We start from the raw sequence: 11,183 nt of genomic DNA, 5'->3' as shown, positions 1-11,183 counted from the left end.
GGAAGGAAGGAAGGAAGGAAGGAAGGAAGGAAGGAAGGAAGGAAGGATCGATCTTAAGTCACAATGCTCAGGAAGCAGAGACGAGGTCAGAATGATTACATTGAAACCCTGTCTCAAAAAAAAAAAAAGCAACAACAAAACAGTCCAAAAGAAATTAAAATGTATAATATAAAATAAAGCTCTAATATACAAAGACATTTTATTGCTTAAGTATTAAAAAAAATAATGAAACACTTAAAAAAGCAAAATTAAGGACTGGGGAAAGGTGTGACTGCAAATGGATGGGTAGGGATGCTTTTCCAGCAAGCCTAAAGACCCAAGTTCAATCCCTAGAACTGATCCCTAGAACGATGGGTCTCATGTTGATATCACAATAAAAACACAGCACAACTTTGAAAGGCCCACAGTCTTTTAAAAACTGCAAAGAATTGTAAAAAATCCTCTGCCCGGGGTGGGCTGGAGAGATGGATCCATCAAGTAAGAACATACTGTTCGATTCCTGGCACCCACATCGAGCCACACACAACCTGCCTGTAATTCTGGCTCCAGGAGTATCCGATACCTCTGTCCTCTTCGAGCACATACACACACACACACACAAATAGTAAAAATACAAGTTTAAAGAAAACCTGACCTACATACAATAAATAAATAAATGGAAAAGGAAAAAGAAAAAAAAAAAAACTATGCTATGGAAACAAGCATTGTTGATCATGACAGAGTTTCTCTCCACAGCCTTGGCTATCCCAAAACTCACTCTGTAGACAAGGCTGGCCTCAAACTCGAGAGATCCGCCTTCCTCTGCCTCCAGAGTGCTGGGATTAAAGGCATATGCCACCACTGCCTTTAATCACTACCAATCAATCCAGGCCTGGTGACACACTCCAAGCACCCAAGATAGCTTGACCTTAGCTACCCAAAGTTCATAGGCCAGCACATGGCATGCTGCATCCACAGCTGCCCACCCCGACATATACACACACATAATGTTAAGTTAGGAGCTAGGCACTTGCCTAGCATGTATAGGATCTCAGGTACCCAGCTCAAGAACAAACAATCCAAACAACAAAGTGTAAAGTCTAATGAGGAAGCTAAATGATCATTTCCTGCTTCACCCTCCCAGGTTCTGTCTGATTGTTTGTTTGTCTGGGGTGGAGGGGTGGAGTGGGGGGTTGGTTGAGAAAAGCTCCGTCTAGTCGCCCTGGTTGGCCTGAAACTTGACAAGTAGACCATGCTGGCCACCTACTCAGATTTCTGCACCTGCCTCCTGCATGCTGGGGTGAAGAACGCTCCACCAAGAAAATCTTGTCTTTTTCCTTTTTATTTTCATTGTACAGTGACTTGTCCAAGTGGAAACATTTCATTCTTCTTTTCCTTTCACGTTTTTATTTGCTAATGTTTTATGTAGGAATGAAAGAAAACTAAACCATTTACTGCTTGATGGGGTGGTCACAGCTTATTAATTCCAGCACTCAAAAAGGGCTACAGCAGCAGGATACTGATTTCAAGGCCAACCCTGGCTACAGACTCTGACTCAAACCATGAAAAAGCAGACAAAAAAAAAAAAAAAAAAAAAAAATAGCACCAAGTTACCTCTTAATAAGATACTTTGAAAAGCTGCCAGGCACATACCTTTAGTCCCAGCACTGAGGAGACAGAGGCAGAGGCAGGCAGATCTCTGAGAGTTCTAGTTCTAGGGCAGCCAGGACTACCTTGGGAAGACACACTGAACACCAAAAACAAACAACAACAAAAAGCTCCCACTGTTAGGCAGCTTTGAGGCAAGATATTTCTAACCTATTTTAAAATAGTGGAAATTAGGATGCCTCAATGAGTTTTGTATCTACTATTATTATATGGTTCTATTATGGTGGCATCTTGATTTTTAAAAATGGCTGATGCACTGAGGAATTAAAACTGTGCAAGTTCTTCTGCAAAAGCCACTGCATAATTGGGGGTGGAGGCAGGCTTTCAATTTAGTACGGATGTCGTAGCTTTCCTCTAGGAAGGCGAGGTCACACAGCCATTATCCCAGCACTGGGAAGGCTGAATGAAGCAGGGACCTGCAAACTCCAGACCCAGCTGGGCCTGCCTGAGACCTTGTCTTAAAAAGCCAAGGGCCATGGGTTCAATTGGTCAAAACACTTGCTGCAAAGGCCTACACACCACCCGCCCAGGAAGGACCCATGATGGAAAAAGACAATATCCTCTGATTTTCACACTTTTGCCATGGCATACACTCTCTTGCATTCACATACAATTATATATATATATATATATATATATATATATATTTTTTTTTTTTTTTTTTTTAAGGACTTTCTTTCAGCCAGGGATTGTGGCACATACCTTTAAACCCAAAGGCAGGTGGATCTCTTCTGAGTTCTAGACCAGCCTGGTCTATAAAGGGAGTTCCAAGATAGACAGGCTACCCAAAGAAACCCTGTCTGAAATCCCTCGACCCCCCCCCCCAAAAAAAAGGACTTTCTTCTACTTGGGCTTTTGAAGAGCTAATATGGCAGTCATTATATCAATATCCAAAAAGGCTGAATAGATCCGAACACTCCACTCCTAAACTAGTATCACTAAGCCACCAAGAATCATAGTATCAAACATGATTTGGGCTGAGAATGTGGAGTATTTCACAGTATGCACCAGGCCCTGAGCTTCTATCCCCAGCACAACGTAAAACATTTAACAGTGTGTGGCGGCACTTGCCTATAAGGTGAAGGCAGGATTGCAAATTCAAAGTCACCCTCAGCCACGACAGCACCCTCTATCTGCGAGCCTGGGAGAAGGCTCAGCAGGTACCTGTACTGGAAGGCCACAGGATTTAAAATTCAAGCCCCAGATCACAGCTGGTAGAAGGTGAATAAAATAATCTGCTCCGTTTCACCTGCCATTTGTATATTTTTTACAGTGTGTGTGTGTGTGTGTGTGTGTACAATGTATGTGAACACATGTGCTATAGCATATACGTGAAGGCCAGAGGGTGCCTTTTGGGATACCCTCTGGGCTCCAGAGCCCAAACTCAGGTTCTCAAGCTTTACCCACTGAGCCACCCCACCCTGCCAAAGACACATTTCAACTGAAAATGTTTAGGTTCAGCTGGGTGTAGTGGTACATACCTTTTACTCCAGCTAGCTCAGAGAGGCAGAGGCAGGCATGTATCTGTGAGTTCGAGGCCAGTCTGGTCTGTGAAGTCCAGGACAGCCAAGGGTACACAGGGAAACCTCTCTAAAAGCCCCACAACTTTTGTCCTTTCATAATTCCTGTCCTGTTAGTTCATGATTAGATCATCTAACCATCGAGCTGATAAAGATGATGTACAGGGCAAGAAAGTATAGTACACTGTAAGTACCAAGTACACCCTCAAATGTTTTCATCAACTTAAAAAGTCAAGGGCTGGAGAGATGGCCTGGTGATTAAGAGCACTGGGTGCTCTTCCAGAGGACCTGGGTCCATCCCAGCACCCTGTTGGGGGTCTCATGACTGTAACCCCAGTTCCAGGGGCTCCAACACACACACGACACTCATGCAGGCAAAATACCAATGCACATAAAATAAAAATAAGTAAACTGTTAGGGTGGCAGCACACACCTTCAATCCCAATGCTTGGGGGGAAGAAGAGGCAGGTGGATCTCTCTGAGTTCCAGGCCAGCCTGATGTACAGAGTTCCAGCACAACAGAGAAACCCTGTCTCAAAATATATACATACACACGTACATACATACATACATACATACACACATACATACATACATACATACATACATAATAGAGGAACCCCAAAGACAGTTTCAACCTCACCATCACAGAACCAACCAACAAAAAGTCCTACCTCACATTTTCAGTGGAATTCCCAAGCGGGAGCTGTCTGCATCACAGAAGCTAATAAAAGCTCAACTCTGAGGAGAGCTAGTGGGAGTCAGTTCTCTCCTTCCAACCGCATCCGTGCGTGCACAGACTACCAACACACAATAAATAAAACATTTTTCTCTTTTAAAGTTTAAAGCAAGATTCTACAAAATTACATTAAGCCCAAAACCTAAGCAACCCCATATACTAAGATAGTATGAGAGGACCACAGGGGATAAGCATCAGAAAGGGCACTTCAAACACACTCAACCCAAGAATAAAGGACAGCCTCCCCGAGGGAAGGCAAAAGGGAAGAGCTGCTGCTGGGAGCTTGCTGCTTCTTCACTCCACAAAGTAGCGCCCTGAACTAAATGGAAGAATTTTAGGAGGAGCAGGTAGTAGGGAGGACTACCTTGGGCGAGAAAAAGCAAGGCATACCTGGTGAGAGTGACTGTAAAAGAGCCTGGGACCGGCAGTAGGGCATCAGGGGTCAGAGCATCACCCCTCAAGATCAAGACAGCAATTTGGACCAGTAGAAAATACACAGAGCCTGCCCAAAGAAACAGAGCCCAGAGAGCAAAGACACACATGCCCTGGGTTCTGGAAGCACCTCAGGGCCTGGGACAAGCCGTCCAGAAAGAAGGGAAGCAGCTGAGGTTCCAGGAATGGGGCAGCAGAAGCCAGGATGACATGGCCCCACAGCATTCTGAGGGCGGCCAAAAGCAGATGCTGACTCACAGTCAAGCAGAGCTGAGGTATCAGCCCACACCTCAGTTGGGGACTGCTTGTCCTGTATTACTCACAGCCCAGCCTCCCTAAAAATACCTTCGAGGGGTGGTCACTGCTTGCCGAGAAGCTCAAATGAGACAGATTCAGAAAAGTTGGGTCCCAGTGCTACCTCTGTCCTTCAGTTGAAACTGCCACTGTCTCTTCTAGAGAGGGACCTGCCCGAACACCTATAAAGGACTGAAATAACTAGATTCTTTCATGATAAAGCCTCATGATGAGAAAACAGACACTCAGGGGACCTTCTCCGGCGTCCTTCAGGTTAGATTCCACTTACGCATAATAAATAATCCAGGAGAGGCATGATGATGCACGCCTGTGATCCCAGCTCCCAGTGCTCAGGAGACAGAGGCAGGCAGATCTTGAGTTCGAGGGCAGCCTGGTCTAAAGAGTGAGTTCCAGGACAGCCAGAACACAGAGAAACGCTGTCTTGACAAAGCAACCAACCAACAAACAAAAAAACCCTATCTTGCCCCTCTCCGTACACCTCAAATACAACAGCATTTCAGTACTTCTTAAGGAAACTCTGGAGGAAGCAGCAGTCGGAAGCATGGTACAGGGCAGCCTCCAGTAGATGTGATGGAGCCAGAAGAATTCTGACAAAGGAACCGGGTGACAAGTTCCCTTCGGAAAGCAGTATGCAGCTGCACTGAGAGCCGCTGTAGACTGCGCCGTATAAACAACGGCATCAGTGGAGGTTTAATTAGACATGTGTGAAATACACAGGCCGGGACCACATTGGAGGGCCCCAGGGGCAGGAGCAAAAATCAGAAGGAGGGAGCCATATCTACAGTGAGAAACGTAGACAAACACAGGCAGGTGGGCTGGCGGGGCCTTGTTGGTTTTGTTTTTCTGCCTCCCTTCCAATGTTATTCTCCCTATCATCTGAACCTATTGTTTAGGAAGAAATAAGAGTCTGGCTTTCTCATCCAGCACATAGAGTGGCTTCATGTTTTGGGGGTTTAGGAGATGAAACTCAGGACCTTATTTGTACTAAGCAAGAGTTCGATCATGGACTTACATTCCCAGTGATTGATTGATTGATTGATTGATTGATTTTGAGGCAGGATCTCACTATGTAGCCCTGGCTGACCTGGAACTCACTATGTAGACCGGGCTGGCCTCAAACTCTCAGATCCATCTGCATCTGTCTCCCAAGCGGCAGGACTAATAGTGTTCACCACCACAGCGAGCTTATTTGTATGAATGTTTTGTCTGTACATGTGTGCCTGGTGCTTTCAGAGGCCACAAGTTGGTATCAGATCCTCTAGAACTGGAGAGCAAGGAACCAAACCCCTAACAACGATTTGCTTTGTCTGCCTAGGAAAGTTTACATTTTTAAATCATCTTCTCGATAAAATAAGCCTCAAGCGGGCACAGTGGCACACGCCTGTGATCCCAGCACTTGGGGAGGCAGAGGCTGGCGGATCTCCGAGAGTTTGAAGTCTGCCTGGTCTACAGAGTGAGTCCAGAACAAACAAGGGTACAAAGGGAAACCTCATTCTGAAAATAAGTAAATCTCAAAAGGTGTTACAGAGCAGAGTGTCAGTACATTGTGATCCAACCATGCTTGAGGCAGAGGCAGGAAGACCACCCTGGACTATTGAGTTCAGTTCAAGCCTGAACCATACAGCAAGAGCCTGTCTCAAAAAGTTAGAATATAAAATGTGATACACAAGAGCTGTGTAGACAGGATTTTTAGAGACAAGGTTTCTCTGTGTAACACTGGCTGTTCCAGAACTCACTCTGTAGACCAGGCTGGCCTCAAATCAGGCTGGCCTCAAACTTAAACATCTACCTGCCTCTGCCTTCCCAGTGCTGGGAAGAAAGGCGTGCGCCACCATCCCCTGCAGTTTCTTTCTTTCTAACTTCTTTGTTTTTGACAATATTAACAAGCTAAGCTGGATCTCCTTGAGGGTCAGAACCTGGTGAAGTAGGGGCTGGAAGCAACGTGGGTTCGGGTTGATACCCTCCCTTCTGGCTAAAGGAAATTGGAAAAAGGTGTTAAGAAAAATGTCAGCTTACAAGGACCCTCCAAGCCTCCGGGGGCCCACAGTCTGACCAACTGTTTCAAGATTTACGTTTTGGGGTGGCGTAACCAGGAGCCTGCACCTGTCACATCGCTGAGGGAGAGGAGACTGAGTAATAATGTATGCAGATGACGTAGTCAGTGGCAGTGCTGGGACTAGGGAGCCATCCCTGCTCAGTCTCTGCTGCCGGCTTTACCAGCCAGGACATGAATCCACAGCACGTCCTCCCGCTGTCACACGGGACAGGAACTGAATGGACGTACCTGGGAAGGAATACAGGGACTCAGCCATGAAGTGTAGATCCCCACTTTTCTCCCTTTCTGGTCTCTCCTTCTCCAGCCTGGTCTACAAAGCAAGTCCAGAACAGCCAGGCAACACAGAGAAACCTTGTCTCAATAAAACAAAAGAAAGAGAGCTCCAATTCTTTACAGGAAAAACACTAAGGACTAGAATGGTAAAATAATGATATAATTACATCAAACTGACTACAACATGAAATTTTTAGAAGTCCAATGCTCTTTTGATGTTCTGAGACAGCATTTTGTTAAGTTGCCCAGACTGGCCTCATACTCCATCTGTCACCACATGCAGCTAGACTTTTTAAAAAAACTAAATGCACCCAGCCTGGTACGGTGGCCCACACCTTTAATACCAGTCCTAAAGAGGCAGAGACAGGGGGATCTCTTGGAGTGAGGCAAACTTAACCTATCTACATAATGAGTTCCAGGCCAGCCAGGACACTGTCTTAAAATAAACACACAAACACACAGTTCTTTAACAATAACAAGCTGTCTTATGCCCAAAATGTACAATTTGAAAACCGCATAAAGAGACCCTTCTTACGCTGGCTTCCTCCTGGATGAGAAGCAGATCAGCAGACAGCTGGCTACTCCCACAGTGGCTAACTGACCCTCCCATTCCAGCTCTCTAGGTGAACCTTAAAACCCATCCTCAATACCAACTGCGAATTCACTTGTGTCAGCTGAATAAGCAACGCGGAATAAGGATGTTTTCACCTTTTCAGCGTGTCCGTTCTCAGCCTCTATGGTGACTAAATTATTTAGGTGACTGCCAAGGTCATTTTGTCTCTAACTGTTCCACTCATCTTCCCCACTAAGAGGACCAGACTTCGGGCTAAAATGTTACCCCAATTTCACTCCTGGAGTTACCCTGGGAATACAGCCATTAATTAGAAAAGGCCATTCTACAGCAAGAATACAAGAAAGAGAATGGTGTGGCAGAAATTTAAAAAAAAAAAAAAAAAAAAGGCTGATAAGGAGTCCTGTCAGGACTGACATCCTGGTTTTGCTCTGCATTCCTGGACACACAGTGAAGAAAATATTTTTAACCTTAGGATGATAAAAAGGCAAAAAGAAAAAAAAGAAATCCAACTTCAGAGACCTAAAGAGCATTAGATTCCTAGCCGTGGAAGCTAAAGACTAGGTGAACTTCATCAATACTGGAGTTCTACAGCACAAAACGCTGAGTCTGGGTCGCTGGGCTAAAGTACTCCAGACCTGGAGGGAAAAAGCGTAAAATCAAAATGGAGGAGGGGCCAAGGAGAAATGGGCTGGAAGCAAAAACCTCGTGGCGCGTGGCGCGCGTCTCATGGCGCCATCCAACCTTCCTGCTCCACACTCCCCGGCCTCGGGACTCGCCATCCCGCCTCCCCGGCGGCCGCACGCGGCGCCCAGCTCCCCCAGGCACCACCACCACCCCTCGTGGAGCCCGGGCGCCCCCTGAACTTGGAGGCTGTTAAACGGCAGGCGATCAAGCAGCCCCATCTCAAAAGGCAGCGAGGGGGAGTAAAGAAAGAACCGTCTGGGAGGGCTCCACCCTTCTCCACCTGCAAAAAAAGACCAGAGGTTAAGGCAAGATGCCCCCCCTCGCTGCCTGGCAGGGGGGAAAAATACAAAAAACAAAAAAAAAAAAACAAAGAGACTCCCCGGAGAGTCAGGACTCTGTAGCCCCTTCCCTGGGAAAGGAGGAGCGAGCGACCCGGACACCTAAGAGCACGGAGCCAGCACAACTTTCTCACTGAGACCGATCACGTTTTCTCTTCCAGCCATAAAAGACAGCAGCCCCTGCGGTCGTTCCATCCGCGACTGCACCCACCGGGGCTTCGGCTCTCTAGGGGAAAGCCCTGCAACCCCCAAGGTGGGCTCCCGGCAGCCGGCGCGCCGCCACGCGCATCCCCGTCACCCTCGCCACGCTACGGGCTTGGACGAGCGGCCGGGAGCAGGCCGGCCGGAGGAGGAGCGCCCCCGGGGCTCGGAGGGAAGCCCCGAAAGCCCCGTCCCCGTTCCCCGACTTGCAAAACAATAAGCATCCGCCTTCCGCCCCTCCCCCACAGGACCCTGACCATGAGTCGCCGCCGCCGCCGCCGCCGCCGCGGGGATCCGGCGAGGGAGCGCACCATCCCTGCGTGGGGGGAGGAGGGCAGGCGAGGAGAGGGGAGCCGCACCCGGGACCCTCGGACGAACCGGTCCCCTCCCCGCTGGTTCCCCAACGCCGCGCCCCGAGCCTGAGCGCGGCGGCGGCGGCCCGGAGCGAGGACCGCGCGGGCCACGCGGTGGCAGGCTGCAACTGACACGGCCCGCGGGCGCCGGCCACATGCGCCTGCCGCCCGGCGGGCCGGGCGCGCGGACCCTTACCTTGCCGCTGGCCGTGCCCCCGCTCACGCCGATCAGGAAGGGCTCGCCGCCGTTGGGCTGCTGGTGGTTCTGCAGGGTCTGCTCGCTGTCCCCGGCCATGACTCGCGCCGCCCCTCCTCTCGCAGCCTAGGCGAACCGACGCACGCTCCCCGCCCGCGACCGGGCTCGCTCGGCTCCTCGCAGCCGCCTCCCGCTGGTCGCCGCCGAGGTCGAGGCTGGGCCGGCAGCGGCGAGAGCCGGGGCGGGAGGGGGAGGGCAGGGGACAGGGGGGACGGGGAGGGAGGCCGAGATGGCTTTCCCGGAGGTGCCGAGAGCTCTCCTGTGCCCGTGGCGGCCGGCGGGGTTTACATCCCAGGCAGAGGTCAGCGTGATGAGGCTGCTCCAATCCGGGCGGGCGGCGCGCTGCTATTCGCCAGGAGTCTGGCCGCGGCCTCCGCCCCGCCCGGGCCCTGCCGCCGCCCGAGGTCTCTGGGAAAGGTGTGAGCGCCACTCCCCTCCCCACCCTCCCGGTTAACCCTTTCTCGGACGGAGCCCCGGGACAGAAGAGCTAGGTCAGCGTTTTCACGGGCCAGCTTGCGTCCCTCTTTCAAAAGAGAGGAGAGAGCGAGGGGAGGCTGCAGACCGGATCGGAGGCCGGCGGAAATGCCCCGGGTTTGCGACGCGAGACTGGAAAAGGCTGGGAAGGGAGGAGATGGAGCGGAGTTGACGCCTGGCCCCTTGATCAACGCTGTTTTCAGAGACTCCCTTCCGAGCCCCCCTTACAGAGCCAAAAGAGTGTGTCAGCCGCTTGACTTTAGAGATTTTTTTTTTCTGTCTTGGAAACCCTCAAGTGCCATTTTCTTTAGCAGGTCTGTCCTCGTGTGACCTCGGGTGACTCGAGGACGGTTCCCCCTCCCTGGAAAAGCGGTGCCCTTCCACACCACGGCGTGCATATACCCAGTGCTGAGATCCCCGCAGAGCTAGGGCTAATGAAAATAGAAACAAAACAATACCATTTCATTGATGACTAACTGACCTAGTTTAGTAAAGACAGGCAATTTGTCACTTGGTTAGGAAGATGGTACCAGGGACTAAGGAAGAGTCTTCACCTCCGGGGCCAGGTGTCTTCGTATCAAGGTCCATAAGGAAGTCCAAGGGAACACTGCGCCTCAATGTTCCCATCAATCAAAATGGGAATAATGGTGCTCACACCACTAGGATTTGTTTTGGACTTAAATGAATTACCGCAGGTAAAAAAAAGAAAAAAAAAATTTAGAACAATGCCTGAATATCCCTCTAGAGCCTGTATTGGGGCTTGAAAAGGCTCCTAAAGGACTGAATCAGAAAGGGCAAGTTTTGCTGGGCACACCTAAAAGGTAGGGCTAGAATCTTTGCTTTCTGAACTCTGAACCTTTTCAGTGAAAGGATGGGGCCCTAAAAGGGGGTTAAGAGGCTGGAAAGATGACTCGGCAGTTAAGAGAGCTGGCTTCTCGGGAAGAGGTACCCAGGTCCAGTTCCCAGCACTCGCATGGCAGCTGACAAATCCTACTTCAGGGGGTCTGGAGCCCACTTCTCGCCCCTGCCCGCACCAGCGCGCAGACATACATGCAGGCGAAACAACTACATGCATAAAACAATTTTTAAGGTTTTGTGGGGTTTTTTGGAGGGGATTTTGCTTGTTTTGGTTTTTCAAAACTGGGTTTCTCTGTGTAACCCTGGCTGTCCTGGAACTCAGTCTGGCCTCTAACTCGAAGAGATCTCTCTGCCTCTGCCTCCCGAGACTGCAGGGATTAAACGCGTGCACCACCACCCTAAAAGTTTTGAAAAAAAAAAAAATAAAAGAACGTAAGTCTAACACATTTTCTTGTAGATAATA

At 49.4% G+C, this 11,183-nt stretch overlaps 1 protein-coding gene across 1 annotated transcript in view; it reads right to left on the bottom strand.

Moving 5' to 3' along the window:
• Uck2 (uridine-cytidine kinase 2) overlaps positions 1-9,596 on the bottom strand; it is a 66,529-nt gene extending 56,933 nt beyond the window's left edge. Inside the window, exon 1 of the mRNA XM_055624648.1 lies at positions 9,329-9,596. Within this exon, the coding sequence (XP_055480623.1) occupies positions 9,329-9,427 (99 nt within the window). The 5' untranslated portion in view covers positions 9,428-9,596. The remainder of the gene's footprint in view (positions 1-9,328) is intronic.
• Positions 9,597-11,183: the final 1,587 nt, after the last annotated feature.

This window comes from Psammomys obesus, unplaced genomic scaffold (assembly GCF_907164565.1).
Source record: "Psammomys obesus unplaced genomic scaffold, mPsaObe1.curated_primary_1811, whole genome shotgun sequence".
Taxonomy (NCBI): domain Eukaryota; kingdom Metazoa; phylum Chordata; class Mammalia; order Rodentia; family Muridae; genus Psammomys; species Psammomys obesus.
The sequence above is the reverse complement of the archived record's forward strand: the minus strand, read 5'-3'. Positions and strand labels throughout refer to the sequence as shown.